The sequence below is a fragment of the Drosophila willistoni genome (assembly GCF_018902025.1).
Source record: "Drosophila willistoni isolate 14030-0811.24 chromosome XL unlocalized genomic scaffold, UCI_dwil_1.1 Seg142, whole genome shotgun sequence".
Classification (NCBI taxonomy): Eukaryota; Metazoa; Arthropoda; class Insecta; order Diptera; family Drosophilidae; genus Drosophila; species Drosophila willistoni.
This window is the reverse complement of record NW_025814053.1, coordinates 8,369,503-8,390,099: the sequence shown is the minus strand read 5'-3', so window position 1 is coordinate 8,390,099 and position 20,597 is coordinate 8,369,503. Positions and strand designations below refer to the sequence as shown.

Sequence of the window (20,597 nt, the reverse complement as noted above, 5' to 3'; positions counted from 1 at the left end):
ACCCAAACTCATAAGCTCAGTCAGCAGGATAAAACGAGTCCGTTTAATGTTCGAGCAGGTTGTTCAAGCTGCTCCAATGAGCTGGTTGTTGCGGAGGACACGAAGGAGCGGATATGTTGTTTGCTTGTATTTTTATTTTGTTGTTGCTGTTGTTGTTGTGTTTGTGGGTTGATGCCCGTTGGCCATTTTATGCCCTGGCACTTGAAACAACAAACGAAACAGCAGCAACAAACACCAAAAGAGGCCAAGAGGAGAGAGAAAGAGAATGATGATGATGGAGCCCAGGCGGAGGCCAGGAGGAATCAGTGCAGCAGCACACAGAACATTGAACACGAGTTAAAATATAATAAATAGGCTTTTCTTTTCTTCTTTTTTTTTGTCGACAACTCGTGATTCATTTAAGATGAAACTAAAGGCAAACTTCTGCAGAAAAGATAAAGATTCAGATACAGATACACACATACGTATGTATGTAGTTACATTTCTGACAAATAGCCAAGATAACAACAGGTAACAAGCCCCACCGTCTACACCCTTCATACTCTTCCCCGTTTTTGATTTATGCAGATGGACTCTTAAGTTCTAATTAAATAACAGCGATAAGATTATTATCACAATCTAGTTCAGTTGAGTGGAAATATTCTGTATTTTGTGTTTACCTAAAAATGCTGATAAATAGCTGAAGGGAAAAACTATCTCAAACTGAAAAATATTTAACTTGTCTGCAGATAAAGAACTACGCCATAATAAAATGCGATTCTCTCTATATTGATTGGACCCTATCCTGCAATAGTCTGACCTTAAGGATAAATCCTCCTTGCCTTTTTTATTTTTACCTGACAATTTCCAGTGTTTCAAATTGTAGCTGTAATGAGAGAGAAAAAAAAAGAAAATGTTAAATTAGACAACGAGAACAAACTATATACTTATACTTATAAAGTCATAGAGGGAGAGGGGGGCAGGACCTTGTCCCTTGTGCTCAATGTTTTGTATCCCCAAAGCTCATTAATATTATTATTTGCCTCTTATTATTCCTGTTTATTTGTATTTTTTCTTCTTGTGGTACTCATGAAAAATTCGCAAGAGAAATGTGACCCAAAACTAAAATGTGGTTCAAGGTTTTCGCACCCAGGCTGCTCTCTTCTCCTAAGGGCTGGCCACAAAAGTGAAAGTGAATTATTAAAAACAATTGCAATTGGCGGGTTGCTGTTGCTGTCGGCATTTCTGTGTGTGATAAGTGCACGCTACAAAGCGCTACACATACATATGTATGAAATTACACTTTTGGGTTGGTAGGTCGTTGTTTGGTTATTTGTTGTTGCTGCTGCTCTTTGGCCCACTCGACAAGTGGCTTTTGTGTTGGCGTTGGCGTTGCCGTTTTCGTTATCGGTCTGCTCTTTTGTAGGCATATCAAGACGGTTTTGCCCCTTCCTTTTCCAAAAGGAAAACAAGCAGAAGAAGAAATGCTGGCGGCTTCCACATAAAGTGGAAGAAAAGAGGCAATACACTTGCCGCCCAAGGTCGCTTAAAAATATACGAGGGTATGATGAAAGCATAAAGACTATCTATTCCCTTTTCTAATAAACTAACATTAGATACATATATGATTTGAATGTTTTATAGTGCCTAATTATGCTTGAATATCGTTGCCCATTGTATTAACTTATATTCAGTCTATATTTTGGATAATTTCTGAATAATTTTGAATCATTTGACTTAATTTTCTTGTAATTTGTAAAGTCATTTTTCATTTAAATCAAATTTTTCAAAGTAATTTATTGATTTAAAAAAATTGTAAAAATTGTTTGAAACCTTCATAAGTTTTAAAAGCAAAAACTATCTAAGATTTTGGAAATATTTCGATCCAAAGGTTTATTTAATATACTTAGCTTTATTTTTCTCCCAAAACAAGTAAAAGTATTTTGAAATTTTTGAATTCATTTTCTTCATCATGTTTTATCTCTCTTTTGATTTCAAACAAATTTTTAAAACTAATTTTTTTACCTGATAATGCAAACAGTAGCAAACGCTATCTGGATCTTCGGAAATTGCTTGGCCCAAAATCCAAATGTCAAAGAAGAAGAGTTTTAAAACTTTTTATGACTACTTATAAACATTTGACTTAGAGTTTTGGTTTTATGTTGGATATACAATATGCAAATTTCGAGTAAACCTATCAAATGTAATTGAAACTAAGGGAAATTTCTTAAGTTTTTGTAACGATCCTTTATGGAATAAATATTGAATGTCAATGAGAAGATATTAACAATATCAATCTAGAGAGAAGAATCATTAAAATGATTGAGGTACAGGATCTTTGTTTGCTACTTTGGCATTCGAGGCAAATATATCTATAAGTGTACTTGTAGCATTTTGTTTTTGTTTTTACTTTTTTATAGAATTACACTTAAAGTTGAGTTTTATTTTATTTTTTGTGTTTTTGCTGCTGGAATGTTGCAATGGGGATTTTGTTGTTGACCAACTTTGATTAATGACTGCACAAACAAGAAATGCCAAACTGCTACTGCAATTGGAACTGGTTCCTTGCCATGGTGGTGGTGGTGGCACCTTTCCACCTTCTACATGAACCCTTGACCATTACAAATGTCAGGCTTATTCACTTTTCACTCCCCCCTCCAGAACCACTTGTCGACCATCAGCTTAGGCTATTCGCTCAGCCTCTGCTCTGAAATGTCTGTTGCTCTCAAGCAGCTAGTTGTCTCATGTTTTGCTAAGTCTTTCTAGATTGCTCATACGCCATGTGTTGTTTAAGCCAAAAAATTAAGTTGCTTGCGGTTTTTATTTGGTTTAGTTTAGTTTTATGTGAACGAAGAGGAAATGGTGGCAGTGGATTGCAGAGTTGGATGGGCCGAGGGGGAGGGGAATTGCTTGTGATTTATGTCCTTTTATTTCATTTTAATTGAAAAACTTCAACACATACACACACACACACACACACAGAGACACAAACACAAAACACATAAGAGCAAATATAATTAAAATGGCATTTAAAATGTTTTCTCTTTTCTTTTTTGGATTTTTCATTTTTCGGTATAGTATATACATATATTTATATGTATGTATATATAAATAACAACACAAAAAGCACAAATGTAAATAAAATGACTTTATTAAAAACCAAATGACAAGAGAAGGAGGAGAGAGCATGAGAATGAGCTCCCCCAGAAGGGGGAAGGTGAAAGGATAGGCGTGTTTATAAACTTTCGTTGCGCAGTGTGCAAAATAATAAAGACATTTCCACTCCAGACACAAGACAGCCCAGCAAATGCAGTCGAGAGTTGAAAGGAGGCGACAGCAGAGAGTGCAGCGGGGGGTATATAAGGATATATGGGAGGGGAGTATGCCAATGTCTAACCATCTACGCGGCGACCTTTTTTTTTTGCATATTATTTCATTTCTGAATTTTATTTTTTTTTGTTAGCGCACAAATGCAAATGACGCACTCCAAAAACGGCTTTCAAGTCTCTCTCTGTGTCTCCCTCTTTTTTTTGGGGGGGCGAGGCAAAAGTGGGCGCAGTCTATGCAAAACTCTAAAGGAGGTGGAACAAAAACCATCCATTTGCACAGTGGTTTGAGAGAGATTGTGCATGCGTGTAATATGATATGCAAAGCCATTAAAAGTCAAAAACTTTTACAGCAGGAGGTTAACAGAAAATGACATAAAAAAACACAAATGCAAGTGAATTATTAAAGATATCTTGAAGCAGAAAAAAACATTTGCAGGATTAAAATGCAATTATGATATTTTACAAATAGAGAGATTGCATATTTCATGTTGTTCTTGTTCTTGTTCCATCATGGAGAGCTTAAAAGAATCGACTAAGCCTTGTTGAAAATCCTGTATCTTTAGTATCCTGTTTTTTTTTTTCTATTTTACTTTAATAATTCTTGTAATTGTATTACTACTTTTCTTCTTTTTTCTTTTAATTTTTGTTATTGTCAACATTTTTGACATAGTTTTCAAAGGTATTTGTAGTTTTTTCGTTCGTTTCTTTCTAAACAATTCACATTTTAAAACTAGTTAGTAGTCCAATGACTACTGTGTTTTGTGATGTTGAATTACATTAATTAGTTAATCCCAATAATTTTACATCTCTCACCAATATTTCAAATTAGAATATTAAGCAACTTGACGTAAAGTCAAGACTAACTTTTATTTCACGATTAGACATTGGCATTTGCATTTGGCCACAATACCATTTAACAATCATTGCTCAAATGGTTTCAAGTAAACCATTTAATGTCCAATTGTCGCGTGCTGCGAACTATGGCAATAATTTGCCAGATAGCCAACAAACAGACATAACCACACAGTGCAGCTAGCAGTTAGCAGCCAAGAGCCAACAGTCAACAGCCAACAGGCAGCAGCCAACAACCAAACAGGCAGCAGCAGGGCGTACAATGTGTAGTTAGATGGCAGTGGGGGTAAATGAAAAAACATGCCGCCAACGCCATAAATCATGTGGCCAGCATAAAACGGCACAGCGGCAACACTGGCAACAACAACAACAATAATAATAATAACAAGAGCAGACAAAGCAAAAATGGTAACAGTAAATGTGTATATATATAAAAAAAAGTGAAATTAAATAACAATAACAAGGTTAGTTGTACCTTTTCTGTTTTGTTGTTGTAGTTGTAGTTGTTGTTATGCTGTTTGCGATAACGTTGCCAATATTGCAACTAAGTGCAGCACCAGCAACAGCAACAGCAATGCGGAGCAACAACAAGGCAACATTGGAAAACATTTCGAATGTGCAGGCAAGCAAATTGACTGTATGTTTTTATTGCATTAACATAAATAAATTAGAATGCCAGAGCATTTCGTTGCATGTTGTTCAATGTTGCTGACTCACACTCGACACCAGCAACAGCAACACCAGCAACAGCAGCAGCAGCAAGAGCGATTGCTGTTGGCTGGCCTGGCGCGTGTTTCCAATTGACAACAAGACATTTTTCGGTTGTTGTTGTTGTGGTTCATTTTTTTCGCCCAATTCACTTAATTTATAGCAACTTTTGCTTTTTGCGATTTCCATGCAATATTTTGGCATGTTGCTGCCATTAGACCAACAGCAACATTTGTCAAATGTTTAACAATTTGCACCAAGCAGCATTTAGTTTAAGTTCATCACTAATAAATAAATGCAAGTTCCTTCTTGGTTCAGCTCTCTGAGTGTTGAGTTGAGAATTTTAAAATGATTGCATATTGTGGTTGTGGTTGTTGCTGTTGTTGCTTTTGTTGTTGATGGCGGTGCCAAGTGCAGTTGGCAACTTGTACGACAGGTGCTTAGCTTAGACTGTTGCCAGGATAAGGGGCAAAGGTCTTTGGATGATATACCTAGAGGAAATTCATACTGACAGCTGCTACTTCTTCTACTCCTGCTGGTTGCTATTGCATTGAGTGGCTGCTCATTTCTTGTGCCTTTGTTGTGGGTCAGTCAGGGGCAGCTGTCGACAACAGCAAAGCAATGGCAGCAACGGGAATGGCAACATGACAAAACAAAGCTTTAAGTTTAGTTGGCCCGGCCCGTGTCAATAAAATGAAATTAAAAACTTTAAATAACACCAAGCAAGCAACTGAGACCAAAAAAGATGCCAACGACAATGGCAACACCAACGCCATAGCAAAAGCCGACGATGAGGCAAGAGTAAGACAATTTAATCAACTAACTGCAAATGAATGCCCTGAGCAGCAGCAGCAGCAGCAACAGCAGCAGCAGCAACCCAAAGAACTTCATCTCCTTGTTCGCTTTCAGCATTTGCATGCCAACGCGAAACAATCAAAAAGTTTTTAAAACAAATTAAAAGTTGACGACGACCAACCAAACACCAGGATAAAGACGATGATGTTCATGATGGCAACTAAACTAAACCAAACTAAACTGCACTAAAACAACACCAACACCAACACCAGCAACAAAGAACAAAAACGATAGATAAAAAAATATGAAAGAAAGGATAAAAGAAGAGCTGTAGAACAGTTTATTATGCGGTCAAGAGCAATTCCAATCCCCGAGCACTGAAAAAGAGAGAGAAAGAGAGAGACAGAGAGAGAGAGAGAGAGGGACAAAATAGAATTTATGTCCCTAAAGATGTTCAATAATAGGACAACACTAATTTGAGTTAAACAAGAATGATTTTTCGATATCAAAATAGTCAGTTTTAGTCACTTAGTTTTATGTAAATTTACACAGATTATACATTTATTCCAATTTTGTTTTTTATGCTTACAGAAGGATCAACCAGAAATCATTTCTAATCATAATAAGAATATGGTAAAAACAAGTCTAAAATGGGGAAGTTCCATTACCGAAGTTCTTAAATCAATTTCTAAGAACTAAAAGAGAGAGAGAGAGAAAGAGAAAATATAATTTATGTTCAGTAATTTAACAACACCAATTTAAGTTAAACAAAACTGATTTTGGGATACTTCTTAGTTTTAGTCAATCTATTAAAGTTTTAATTCATGTTTATTGAAATTCTATCTTAACACTAGATGTATTGAAAGTTTAAAAAAAAGAAGTTCTACTATATTTTTTAGTCATTGCTAATGATACAAGCCTAAAATGGGGAATCACTTTGGAGTTAGCCATTAGCCAAGTTCTTAAACCAATTGCCAAGAGATATATGTAAATCATTGTGTATCTACTGAGTCAAAGTTATGGCAATACATATGTATGTATATATTGGGGTATATATATGTATATTTGCCAACTAACTGTTTCTAACGGTTAATAATATATTACCATTTTGTGCTGCTTTGTTCAACTTCTTCTCATGTTTTATTGTCTCTACTTCTTCTTTGGTTATTTTTGCTAGACCCACTTTCGTAAGCTAACAGCAAATTCAATCGGTTTGGTTCATTCATTTTTTCAATTGATGATTGATTGATTATGAAAATGTTACACATATGCATACGCACACACACACACACACACACACACGCACACACACACACACACACACACACACACACGCACACACACACAATCTTAATGATGATGATAATTATGATTTATGAACTGTTACGACTATATTTATTTAGTGCAACGGCAAATCGCTGACTAACTGAAGATTGAAGAAGAAACCGAAATCAATTATTATTATGTTAATGATTGTACAATCCGCTTTGCCATCTCTCTCTCTCTCTCCTTCACTCCTTTCACGGCTGCGGTCATTGTCCGGAAATGATATAGAAAGATATATTGGGAATACAATTTAACTCTAGAAAGGTATTTGAAATATTCAGGCATGGCATGGAGGTGAAATTGTTGTTGCTGAACTTGTTATAGTTCAAATCGGCAACAGTATTCAATTGTGCATGCATATATAGACATACATATAGACGTATGTGTGTGTGTGTGTGTGCTTGAAGCGCGTGCTGAAAAAATGTTGACCGGTGGCCATGTGGTGGAGCTGTTGTTGTTGGTCGGAAACTGAAACCGGCTTGACGTGTTGCAAAGTTGGCCGTATCTCTTTCCCTCCCCTCTACTTCTCTTCACTTGTCTTGGTTTCCCCTTCACTCCTCTCACTTAGCCTGAGCCCGTGAAGCGTTTGGTTGCTTGTCTATTAAACTTGAACTTGTCAGTAGTCGAGTGGTCGATGCGTTGCTTGGCCAACTTCAGCAAGAAGGAGAAGCAGATCGCCGAACTGACCCAATGGCAATTTTTTTTCGTATGTACATTTGTGCGTATGCATGTATGTGTGTGGGGGCGTGGTCGTCTTCTCATATTCCATGTTCTCTTCACCAGGTGTCGTCTCGCCTTGTAAAAGTTCATTTCATTTGGAAAACTTTCAAGTGCAGCAGCTTGTTTTTGTTTTTTTTTCTTTTTTGGTTAAAGAAAAACTTGATATGGCTTTGTGGGTTGCATGAAGTTTTTCTTCACGCCACACCGCTCCATTTCATTTCTCTTTCTCTGTCTGTCTCCCTCCCTCTCTCATGGGTTTTCATTTATATTTTTTGTTTTCTCTATTGGTCTTTAAATAATTTCGTACTGTGAGTGCACTTAATTCAAACCACCTGCAAATCTTGGTCAAAGAAAATAGCACAAAGCAAATGAGAGTGGCCAACTAACCAACACATATGTAATTCCTTGCCTTGGCAATCAATCTACTCAAATCCTAAGAGAACTACAATTTCAAGTCATTTGGCAAATGTTATCCAAGTAGGCTGGATATGTGTGTTTTCAACCTCTATCTTTGTTGTTTGAATATGTGTTTCTCAGCATCCATCCAAGTAGCCTGGTTTTGTTCATCTTAGTAGGCTGGATATGGATTTTTCGACCTCCATGAATCGATACCCCAAACTGGTAGCAGCTCTAAGATTCATTCTCAAATCTCTAGCTCTAGCAGCAGCAGTACAAAAAACTAAATCAAATACAGTATTAATCTCCAGTTTTGGCAAAAAAAAAGTTGTAATATTTTCCTAATAATAGTAAAACAAGTGAAATAATCTGAAAAAAATTTAGTAAGAATATATTTTTGGAAAATTTTTCTTTTTTTTTTTTTCTTTATTGAAATTTCCTTAACATTTATCCATATTCTAGAAATGGCTGAAAATAACAATAATTCTAACCACAATCTGGAGACGAAGAGCTCGCTACAGCTAAATGAGTCGTTCAGCGAAATGTTAAAAAATGAACCACTGACCCAGGAGGAACTGTCAACCATTTTTGACATTAAAGAAACGGAGCCTGAAAAGTTGCAAACGGCAATTGATTTGGGAGTAGAAGAAGGAGTTTTGTTGATGGTTGATGGCAAATACTATATTCCGATGCAACATTTGCGCATTGCTTCGGGTAACGAGGACAGCGAAGACTCTAAACCTGATAATGATGATGACGATGAAGACGATAATGATGATCATCAAGAGGAATCGATTGGGGATTTGAATAAAAACCAATCCAAAGAATTCTAACCAGGAAAACCCCAAATGCTCCCCAAAAAAACCCAAAAAAAAAATCGTTTCGTTCAAAAGAAGTTCCATTTACTCAGAATAGCCAAAGAACTACCCAAGGTCCTCGAAGAAGAATTGCAAGACAAGATGCGAAGAATTTCCGGAAAAAAAAACACATGGACTTGGCATACGGATTAGGACTTCTTATTATTATTATATAACGTTTATTTTTACCAATTTTGGAGGTGGACCGAAACAAGGAGGCGGTTTAAACTGCATATTCATAGATTTCTATGCAACATGGTCTTGATACTTTCAAAAATTGTTTTGCATTCGTTTAAAATTCAATATAAATTAAAATAACATCCAAAAACCGTAACCTAAAGTTAGCAGCAGCTGACATTTGTATTAACAGAAACAAATATACATTTTAGGCCACAAATAAAACACAAATACAATCTCCATTAGGGGGGGGAAAAAAAAGGAGAACTCCATTTTCTTAACACTCCTCTTTTTGAATTGGGTGAAACTCACAAATCAACTGAAATTTCAATTTGAAATGCACAACCTGAAGTTGTCATAGGCAAACTCATCGTATTCGTTTGCATCCTTTTTCAAGGATGCAGTAACTTACATATTTAATATACATGTAGGTAGACAGCAACCCGTAAAAGCTCATTCCCCTAACATATCTTCGTACGGATCTGGGAATTAGGACTGTAGGCAATTTATGGCCTTTTGCCTGACTGAAATGAATACAAAAAATATTTATGCATTTTCATCTGACAATTATGACCGAAAATTTCCACTTTTAAGTGCAAGCAATGCATTCAACCTGGGCCAAAAGACCACACTGATACTAAGGGGAATGAACTTCTCCAAATGTGAGAGTGGGAGAGTGAGTATATACTATATAGTAAGCGAAAGTTGATATGCCTTGGTCTCGGTCTCGGTCTCGGACTCGGACTCGGTCACTCATCGGTATCATCGTATTTTCTTCATTATTTAGTTTCATGTCAATTTTGGTCAACAAAACACTTTCGCATTAAGACAAAGATTTTTGTGTTTCTATCTGTTGCTGTCGTTTGCCATTTTTGAGCATTTAACAGAAAAAAAAAAAAAAAAACTTGCCGGCCACAAAAACATCAAGAGAAACACATACATCTCGCATGGCTTTTGGATATTTTTGTGGATATGAAGTTTGATAAATTTTAAAGATGATGCTGGGTTGCTAATACTGATCCATAGCCACTTTCTCAGGCTTAAGCCAGAAACAAAACCAAAACAACAATGAAAACAAATTATAAGTACATTTAATGTCCATGTCTCTCTTTTTTCTCTCTCTCTCTCACACACACTCGTTTTCTATTTAGTTGCCTAGCTGGATATTGGAATGTTTGTATGAACAAATGAAAAGCTGCTTAAAAGATTAATCATATAATAATAAATATATATACACACACACATACATACATACATACATATATGTAAATGTTTAATTGAAATGAAATCCATAAACCTACAACCTTAGAGTGTCTCATCAAGTTTAAAAGTAATGGAAATTGCTAAATTTAATTATTTTCTTTAATACAAAAACCGATAAACGAAAACCTATACATAGATGGGTAGATATAGTTAAGTTTAAGCACAGTTTTTTTTTTGTTTTATGTGAAAGCATTTTTGTGACAACAAATTTTTTTCTATTTTTTTTCGCTTTTTGGCTGGCTGCACTCTAATTGCATTTCAAGTGTGGCCAGGCAAATTTATCAACTGATGATCATTATCATCATCCACTTGACCAAAAAAAAGAAACCAAGTTGAAGTGGAAGGAAAAGAAACACAGGGAAGGAGAGGGCTGATGGGAGTCACTCTTGTCTGTGAGCTCAAGCATAAGACTTTGTTTTCTAATTTGGCTTTAACCTCTCTTCCTTCCATCAAGCCATTTCGCCTTCGACATTTTACCCCCTTTGCCCAACCAACATCTCTACACCTTTTTTGGTGGCACGTGATGGGGGAAGGTAATTGAACCATGGCATCAACCTTGACTTAGCCAAAAGATTTTGTTGGAGTTGTGTTTTTTTTTGTTTTTTTTTTGTTTCTCTCTACATCTTTTCTTTCTTCTCTCCACTTGTGTTTGCCAGCAGCTTCTTTTGGGCCCGCTTTAAAAGCAAATGAATGCCTCAACCAGGTGATGGGTGATGGCGTTGTGGATGATGACGACGCTGACGACGCTGACGACGATGATGATGATGATGATGATGATGCTGATGCTGCTGCTCCTCCGGCAAATGAAAAATTCGCGCATCATTTGTCATGAATTCGATTTAAGTTTGCAACTGGCTCTGGCTTTGGGGCATGGTTGAGATGTCTGCATAGAAAAATAAATTCTCAACGACGTATTTTTTGTTTGCTTGCCCTTCCATGAATAAATGTTGCGAATAGCTTTCATGGGAGACAAGCCGGCAAGTGTGTGGCCTTCATCTGTTCTTTTACAATCTAATTGCACCTCTGATCATTCCAAGAAGATAAAATTTTTTTTATGTCTGTCTAGATATATACGTACATATGTATGTACATCTAGAAATCCCCAATTCAATTGTGTTCTCATTCTTTAAAACTTTCACGTTTCGTCACCAGAAAAGAAAAAATTCCCCAAGTCAGCACTGAAATTCTCAATTCTAGGCGCATCTACATAGCAAAAAAAATACAAATTTGAAAAAACAAAAATCCAAACTTTGTCTAAATCGAAATGTTAATACCCTTACCAACTAATAGAGGCATGCCAAAAAATTATTATTATTCTTAATACCAATCTAATCTCTGCAAATACATTATAATTCTCTAATAAATTTGACTTGATATAGCACAAAGAAAGCTTGAATGGTTATACATATGTCGAGATATGAATGATCGATCGATCGATCGATCGATCTGTATTCTATTCTTTGATGACATCAAACACTTTGAATAATGATCCATCAGGTGTTTCTGGGGACATATAGTGAGACACATTCGATCTGATTCTATTCGGACAACTTTAAGTGGTTTCAAGCATTATAAAAGGGGTAAAGTTTGCTTTATTTTCCCCTTGATTGGCATTATTATTTCTAATAGACTCTTTTTTTTTGCTAGAGTATATGTATATAGAGAATAAAATCATGAGTCAGCTTTCAGTACAAAAACCCAGACGAGAAAACTATAAAAAATTATAACAAAATATGAGATTGACGAGGCGTATACATAACACGTTTGTCTCTTGACAGACAGAGAGAAAGAGAGACATTGATCTTGTACTCTGTCTCTCTGACTCTTAAATGCTCTTTCCCTCTCATTCTCTCGCTCTCTTTATATAGGCTATAAATCAACAAACAGGGACAGCAATTGGAATTAGCATGCCATTAAAGTCAAAAGCCCCTCCCTCTGGGCATAACCATCGATTGGCAGCAGCAGCAGCAGCGGCCAACGCAAAATGTGTTAATTTATATCGATTAATTGTTAATTTGACCAAAAATACGCACATAAATACATAAAGGCAATGAAGGAGAAATGCCTCACTGAATGATTTCCGCAATAAAACACAAAATGTTTAACGATTACTCATTGACATAGCGACAAAAAGGTCGAGGCTTAACAACTTTCAATCGTCCAATTCTAAACTAACAAAATTGAAAATGTTATTATTTTAATTAGCTTGTAATTAGTCAAACAAAAATAACAAAACAGAGAAAAACTGAATTGTATTGAATTGAATTGAATTGATTGCTGCCTTGGCACGCCTTCATTAAATGAATTCATCAAAAAATCATCATGTACAAATATCGTATATAAAAATAGTTGGTATACACACACACACACACATACCTCTTGATATATATATACATTTAGATATTCATTTAGCTGAAAGTGAAGGTGTAGGTAGCATCGGGTCAGTCAAGTTGAAATATTTACGTAGTGTTTGGGCAATGGGAAACACGGACCGGACACCAAATATTATATGCATATCATAATCTTAATACTTATAATGGATCATTTATGTAAATTTTTGGTTTGTGTGACAAAGCGCAAAACATTCACGCCAAAGAAAGGGGCCCTCCGAAGCGATTGACGCAACTTTCAGTGGGAGAGAATGTCACGGGGGGTTGAGTTAGTCAACCAGCCAACAATCATCATCAAAAACACAAAATATGATGAAATAAATACATACATACATATATGTCTAGTATATGTAAATATTTCTCTGCTATAAATTGAAAGTGTGTGAAATGGGCATAGTATTTGTTGGAAAATTGAATCTTAATATACGATTAGGCAAATACAAGTTGCATTCCATTGACTTTGAGCGTCATTTATTGTTGCACTTGTAAAGAAATGTTTAATCGATACAAGACAATCGAGTTCTCTTTCAAAGGAATGTCAATGTTATCACAAAAAAGTTGTTTAAGAATATTTCACTGCTTCATTTGGCTTATCAAACAGTTTTTCCACAAATAGTCAGGGCAATTTCGTAGTTCCTAATGAATTGGTATTGTTTGTAGCGAATTGTAGTTTGCATGAAAATTGCTTGAATGTCAATGTTATCATTACAAGCTCAAAAGGTTAATGAGAATATGTATCTGCATATGGGGGGGAAAAAAAATCGAACTAATAATTGAAATTGTGTACTTGTTTTTCCCCTCTCTCTTTCGCTCTCTCTCTTTCTCCCTCTCGCATTTGCCATTTTGATTGAAACAAGTTATTGTCTGTTTGTAGATTAGGTAACATCTTTTGGTAATAGTTTCATGACACTTTTAGCTACTTCAATGTTTCGTCGTCCATTTCTAAACATTTTATGCAACCTAATCAAAGCAATGATGATTTCTGGTTGCTGTTGCTGTTGTTGTTGTTATTGTTGTTTTAACTTCAATTTCAACATTTTGATTGCACTGCATTAAATTGATTTTCGTCATATCTGGCCGGGGCCGGGGTCTGACTCCGACGACTCCAAGTTGGAGTTTGAAGAGCCACAGCCACAGCCCTCGCTGTGCCCCTCTTTCAACTTTAAAGCATCTTCTCTCCCCCGTACATTCTCTTGGTCTATATAATTTCATTCCCATCTTGCCATCATCCATCCAATCATCATTATCATCTTCATCACCATCATAATCATCATCATCATCATCATCTTTGTCTTTAGTTTGTTTTGCTTTGGTGTCCTCTTCGTTGTATTTTGTTATTAGCGCGCATGATTGGCATTTCTTTGCCTTCTTCATGTTGGTCTTCGTGTTGTATCTTATTGTTGGTTTTCTTTACTTTTCGCATTCATCAGTTTATTTGCTTTGCTCTGTTTACTGTTGATTACTTCACTTTTGCCTAAACTGTAGCCATCATCATCATCATCATCATCGGCGACATCATCGGCGACATCATCCATTCCAGCCATCGACATCTGTGTGGCATCTACCAAATCAAAATGAAAATTGATTTTATGCCATTTTGGCCACTTCCGATTCGAAATGTGACACATCATTGTCATCTGGGGATTGGAGATTTAAGTTGCTTCAGTTCGATTGGCGACGATTGCATAACCAACAGCAGCCATAGATCATGGCAGAAGTGACTAGCAAAAGTATTGCCAAAAAAAAAAAATTGGTTTTTTTTTGTCGATTTTTGGTTCGTAATTTTACTTTCATTTTCGGGGCAGCTTAGAAACAATCGATCGCTAACTGAATGAGTGACTGAGAAAATGTGGCAAAAGCCATTCACTTTTTGGTTTCAAGTTAGTTAGGTTGCCAAGACTAAAGCAATTTTCAATTGAAGGCACACAACTTGAAGGTATCAATTGGTTTAAGTTTAAGTTGGCTGTGGTTTTCCAAAGTGGAAAACAAATTTTCAAATGAAAACTGCAACTTTTCTTCAAGTATTTGTACTTGGTACTTGTTGATCAAGTTGATTTTTAGCAGAATGACTTCAAAAATGTTTCCTTGTTACATTTCCTGATTCTAGCTAATTATAACGTTTGTTTGTTTGTGATGATTTTGTTTTAACATTTAAGATAATAATAACCGAGTATGAGAGAAAAATGTCAAAAAATATTCTCCTGTTGACACTCGATCATATTTTTGGCAAAGTCTGACTCAATAATAATGACATTTGCTTAAACAAAATTCCTTTCACATGAATTACTTCTTTTTGTTTTATTTAATTTTTTTTTTTCTTTTTGTGTTTTAGCTGCTTCTGTTGAGCCGGAAATGTCTCGTTTGCTGCGATCCGGGATTCAGCCTCGACCGGGCGCACGGTCTTTGTGGGGCCTTTTCAATAGTATTTTTCACACTTGTGAAAATTAAAACTTAACTGAACATTTTGCTAGTGGCTGTTGGCTATTTGGTTGTTGCTGTTATTGTTGTTGCTGCTTTTTATTGTTTTAATTACACGCGTTTTTCCGCGCATTGTTTCAATGACCGTCACGCGCCGCAAGCCTCTTGAAGCCGCCAAACAAATGACGATCCGACGGACCGGCAAACAGAGTTGCTGTTGTTGTTGTTACTATTGCTCTGTGACTGTGTGGCTCTGTATCGCAGAAATGAAGTGGTCATATCTGTGCTCACTCCCAACCAAAAACCCCAACCCAACTTCAATTTATTGCCTCCCAACCCCCCAACCCAATTGCCGTTTCGTCGCTGAAAAAAAAAATGCTTTAATGATAATTTCAAAATGACATAAACGCAGGTCCAACAAAAATGGGAGTCGGAGTGGTCCATACATAGAGATGGCATCGTGAGGGGATTAATATTTTTGCATACATTATACAGTCGATAGTTTTCAGAGTTTTCTTATTGTTTCCTTAATTTACTACTAGCTTAAGGGGTTTTCCAGGAGCTTTAAATAATAAACTGAGAAAACTTTCAAGTTTCAAGTTATTTTAAGAATTTGTATACAAATTTTCAAAATTTTCTATTTCCATTCAGATCTCCCAGAACCCCTGCCAAAAAGTGACTTTAAAGTGGATTATCCAACTAAATAAATGTATGTATATATATTCTAACTCAATTGAAAGCCTAGAAAGCTAGGTAACTATGCGAATTTATTTCAATCTCACTTGCTATCTAAATTGACTTGTATGGCATTCCAGGGAAACCTTTGGAAATTACATCTCTATATAGTGGGCTGGCACTTTGAATTGAGTTAAGTCGGTTTGTTTGGCCGTTGTAATCAATGAGCTGGCAGCCAGGAGGCATGAGGCAGGCGGCAGTCCAGGCCAACCCCAAGATAAATGAAATAAATGAATGGGATGTCTGGCTGTCCGTGAGAGTTTTGTTGTCTCTGTCTCAGTGTGCGTGTGTGTGTGTGTGTGTGTTTGCACTTTAATGCCTTAATGAAAAATGCATTTTTAATTATTTTTTGTTCATTTGCAGTCAATTTTTTTTTCTGTTGCTGCCGTTGTTGTTGTCGTCGTCGTTGTAGCTGTTGCTGCTGTTGTATTTATCATTGAACGTTCGTTGGCTTATGCGACGTATGCGTAATTTATTGCGCTTGACAAGTTTAAGTGAAGCATTTGGAAGCAGTCTCTCTTTCACTATTGCCATCTCACTCTATATGTATAATGAATACATGTATATGTGTATGTTATATCCCGTTAGGTGCATATCAAGTTTCGCTAGCGTTAAATGCATTTTATATAGAGACAATGTCGAACGACAATGACAACGACAACGACAACGCCAGCGACGAGGACAAAATATCATATTTCATCATTTTGCCATTGATTTGTATAGCAAGAACCACCAGGTTGAACACACAGACAGGTAAAAGATACATGTGAAAGTATAGAAACAGAACCAACCAGGAGCATAGGTTGCTTGCCATTCATTAGAATGGCATGTCATTCATTAGCTTCATACCCATACCCGTACCCGTACCCGTACCCGGGTATGCCTCCTCGGTTGCTCGGTTGTCTCTTTCCCTTTTTGTTTTATGATTCCACTCGTTGCACAACTTTTGCACCCTTGTGCGACAACAACGACACGGCAACAGCGGAAGCTACCTGAAGTCATCATCAAATTTCAAACCAATTTGTTCAGCAGTCTTAAAACATGGTTATGAAGAGAAACAGAGACCGTGAGGAGGGCAGAATATCACCTGTTAGCAATTGCTTGATTAACTGACAGAAACAGCGTGGGAAACATTTTGATTTCGAACTGTATTCAGCATTTTAAACTTAAAGTTAAACTTCAAATACCATTTGAAACAAGTAAGTGTAACTCAAATAAATGTGAAATGTGATCCTTTAAGTTTTAACTAACAATAAGAGTTAAGGGAAATGCCCATAAGCTTTAAATCTTAAATTAATTCTTAATTTTAGTTTAATTAACGAATAAACTTTTTTGGAACTTTAGTTCAATCTTAATTTAAGAATTTTATGGTTTATATAGTGTTTTTTTTGCAATTTTTTCTTATTCATTTTCGACATTTAATTTCTGCTTGAAACATTTTCAATTTAAATTTTCTTTGGGTTATTCTTTTTGTGAATTGCATGTTTCATTTTCATTTTGGCATCTCATTTAGTCCGCTTTTCCCCTTTCTCGCTCCCTTTCTCTTTTTGACTTAATTTCAATTTTATGCTCACATTTCAAACCCCTTAAAGACAAAAAAAAGTATTGTTGATGTGACAAAACTCTTTCATTTTCCTATTGTATTCACCTTTCTTGTGTTTACCTTTTTATACCCTTGCAGAGGGTATTATAAAATTGGTCAGATGTTTGTAACGCACAGAAGGAGACGTTTCCGACCCCATAAAGTATATATATTCTTGATCAGCATGAGAAGCTAAGTCGATATAGCCATGTCCGTCTGTCCGTCTGTCCGTCTGACCGTCTGTCCGTCTGTCCGTCGGTGCGTACGCGTTTTACTCAGCCATCTTAAGAGCTATCGGGATGAAATTTTTTTTGGGAGCTTTTTTTTACCCGGGTGAGATAAAGTATGAAAATCTTTGGGATCGGACCACTATATCATATAGCTCTAGAAGAAACATTTTTGCAAAAATTGGAGTATCCCCATGAAATTTACCAATATGATAGTAATAGATATAAAATCTCAGATCCCAAAATTTGAATCTGATCCGATAAATAGAACACAAGTTACAGTCAATATAAATCGGTTCAAACGCTGCCGGCAGCGCTGCTTGCTGCCTACTACTGCCATCATCAAATCAACAGAGCACACGCATACACACACAGACGCAACGCTACATGAACTGTATGTGTATGCGTGCCGTGCTTTGCTTAGAAAATGATGGAAGAAGAAAAACTTGTGGTAAAAAGAGAAATAATATTTTGTTTGTGTATTGATGAATTGAGTTGCAGGGAAAGAAATTTCAAAAAGGAAAAATATTATTGCCAAGTATACTGCAAGGGTATATAAACTTCGGCATAGCCGAAGTTAGCTTCTTTGATATTTTTTCTTTGCTTTTGCCATTTGCAATCTTCTCGTTTAAAAAATTTCAACATAATTGCAATTTGGATTTATTGCCATAATTTTTGTCTGAAACTGACATTCGACATGTCGATTGAAACATATCAAAACAAAAATATTGTCAAGCGACCCCAGAGAGCAGGTTGTGTTGTCATTAGCAGCAGCCATGGAAAGGTGAGGGGGTTCAGGTGCGCCCACCGGTTTTTCTTTTCATTCACAAAATTTAAAAAAGCAGAAGAAAACTGTGAAAAATGAAAATGAAAGTTTCAATTACAAATTGGTTCGTCGCTTGGTTGGTTGGTTGGTGCTCGGTCGGTCTGTCTGACTGACTTGAAGTTGACTTGTTTGTTAAAGTAAAAGCTAGTAGCATAACTTTTTCATAGACAAAAAAGTATGTAGTACACAAAGTGGGCGAGAAAAAAACAAAAAGTGAAAAAGGCAAGCTATTTAATTACTGGTTTTTCCGCTTCAATAGACATTGTTTTTGAAGGTGAATGACGCTGGCTTCTACCCACTTCCACCCCTCATGCTCGTTCAGCATGTTCATCTCACTCTTTCTCTCTCTCTGTTTTCGTAGCAAATTAATTTGCTAATTGAAAGCACAGTTTAAAATTGACAGTTTAACATAAATTTTGGTCAGTTGTTTTAAGTAGCTCTGATAGGCAATTTTGAACTTGATCTACAATCAATTGACAATTGTTTTGCGTGAGAAACAAGTTAGAAAGAGAGAAGACAAGAGAATTCAATTATAATTGAACGAAATTGATTGAAAATGTCAACAATTTAGTTACTTGATATGCAAATTAATAAGTGAGTTCAATCAAATGAAAATTGATTGAAAGCAAAGACTTATTCATTAGAAGTTGAATCAAATGTTTTTGGCGTCACGAGCTCAATTAAATCCATTTATTTTTGAATCGAATACTTGTCCTTGAAAGAAACTTGCATAATTATTTATTTGTATTACTACATAATTTAGATATAACAATTATTAAACATTATTCATTGAAATTGAAACTTGTTTCTGTTTAGCTTTCTTTTGTTGGCTCTAGTCAGTGGCCGGGGGCAAGTCAAAATGTTTCTAATAACCAAAATAAATAAATAAACATTACTATCTAAACAATTTTAGTAGAAAATACACACCGACAACAAGAAAAAAGAAGAAAAATAAAGAAGTTAATCAGCTTAGTTTTAGCAACATTTTCAATTGACAAACAAAATGTTAATAGATAGACGAAGGGGCACAATAAACTAAGTATCTACATATATATATTGCCCCACTGTTACAATCGACTAAATTTTGGCAAAGGGATGGCACCTGATTCAATATTTTATATGATGAGTTCATGTTCTGCCGCCTCTTGCCTTTCACTTAGTCTCCCTTTCTCTGTCTCTCTGTCTGTTTGTGTCTCTTTCAATATTTACCCAAAATGAAAATTCACTAAAGTGAATTATTAGTTGTGCAAATAATTGCACAGTGTGGTTTACAGAATGAACGAATGACCACCAAGGGATCCTGGTGGGAATACATCTTTGAACGCTTGGAACAATTGTTTCCAGCTTATGATAATATTTAATCAACTTAATGGAAGGAAGCAAGTGTAAAGTGCAAAGAAAGAGACTAATTTATTGTTAGACGATTAACTAAATTCTTTTCTTCTTATTTCAGATGTTTATCTATTGTTTTGAGCTAATTGCAGTCAACTCAAGGATGATTCTTGAGTTATTTCATTATTTAGTTTGGTATCCTTTGCCATTGTTTCCATTCATTTTGTAGGAAATGCAAAATGGGTGACCCCGATGTCAAGCTTCAATCTAACACAGTAATTCCTCGCTTTCTCCTCTCCCTATATGCCATTGGACATTTCTATTTTTTCACTTTAATATGCAAAAACCAAATCCGGTTTGAAATTCATTATGATGCTGCCCCCACAATTTTGATGGTTCATCTATGAAGTCAAAAAAAAACCCAAAAAAAAAAAACCGCAAAATTGCAGTAACAGCAACAGCACAAAACGAGGGGAAAGGGCAACAATTGGATTTAACATCTCGTAAAAACAACAAAGCGGCGAAAAATGTTTTGCAAGCACAAAAATACAAATTGAAACAGCAAAATTTGTTGATGAGGAAAAGGAGTCGATGTCATGATAATGATGACCGACCATTTGAAATGGACAAAGATCCATGTCGCACATTTGTATGACATGACTGACTGACTAGTCAGTCAGTCTAG

General features: G+C 35.9%; 2 protein-coding genes across 2 annotated transcripts in view; one reads left to right on the top strand and one right to left on the bottom strand.

Moving 5' to 3' along the window:
- Positions 1-20,597, bottom strand: part of LOC111518889 — a 75,180-nt gene that overhangs the window by 12,904 nt on the left and 41,679 nt on the right. Inside the window, exon 5 of the mRNA XM_047011528.1 lies at positions 837-865. The gene's annotated coding sequence lies outside the window, so the exon portion shown is untranslated. The remainder of the gene's footprint in view (positions 1-836; positions 866-20,597) is intronic.
- Positions 8,344-9,252, top strand: LOC124460523 (26S rRNA (cytosine-C(5))-methyltransferase NOP2B-like). Its single transcript, XM_047011530.1, has 2 exons — positions 8,344-8,488; positions 8,568-9,252. Exon 2 carries the CDS (start codon positions 8,570-8,572, stop codon positions 8,936-8,938), a length of 369 nt encoding a protein of 122 aa, XP_046867486.1. The 5' UTR covers positions 8,344-8,488; positions 8,568-8,569; the 3' UTR covers positions 8,939-9,252.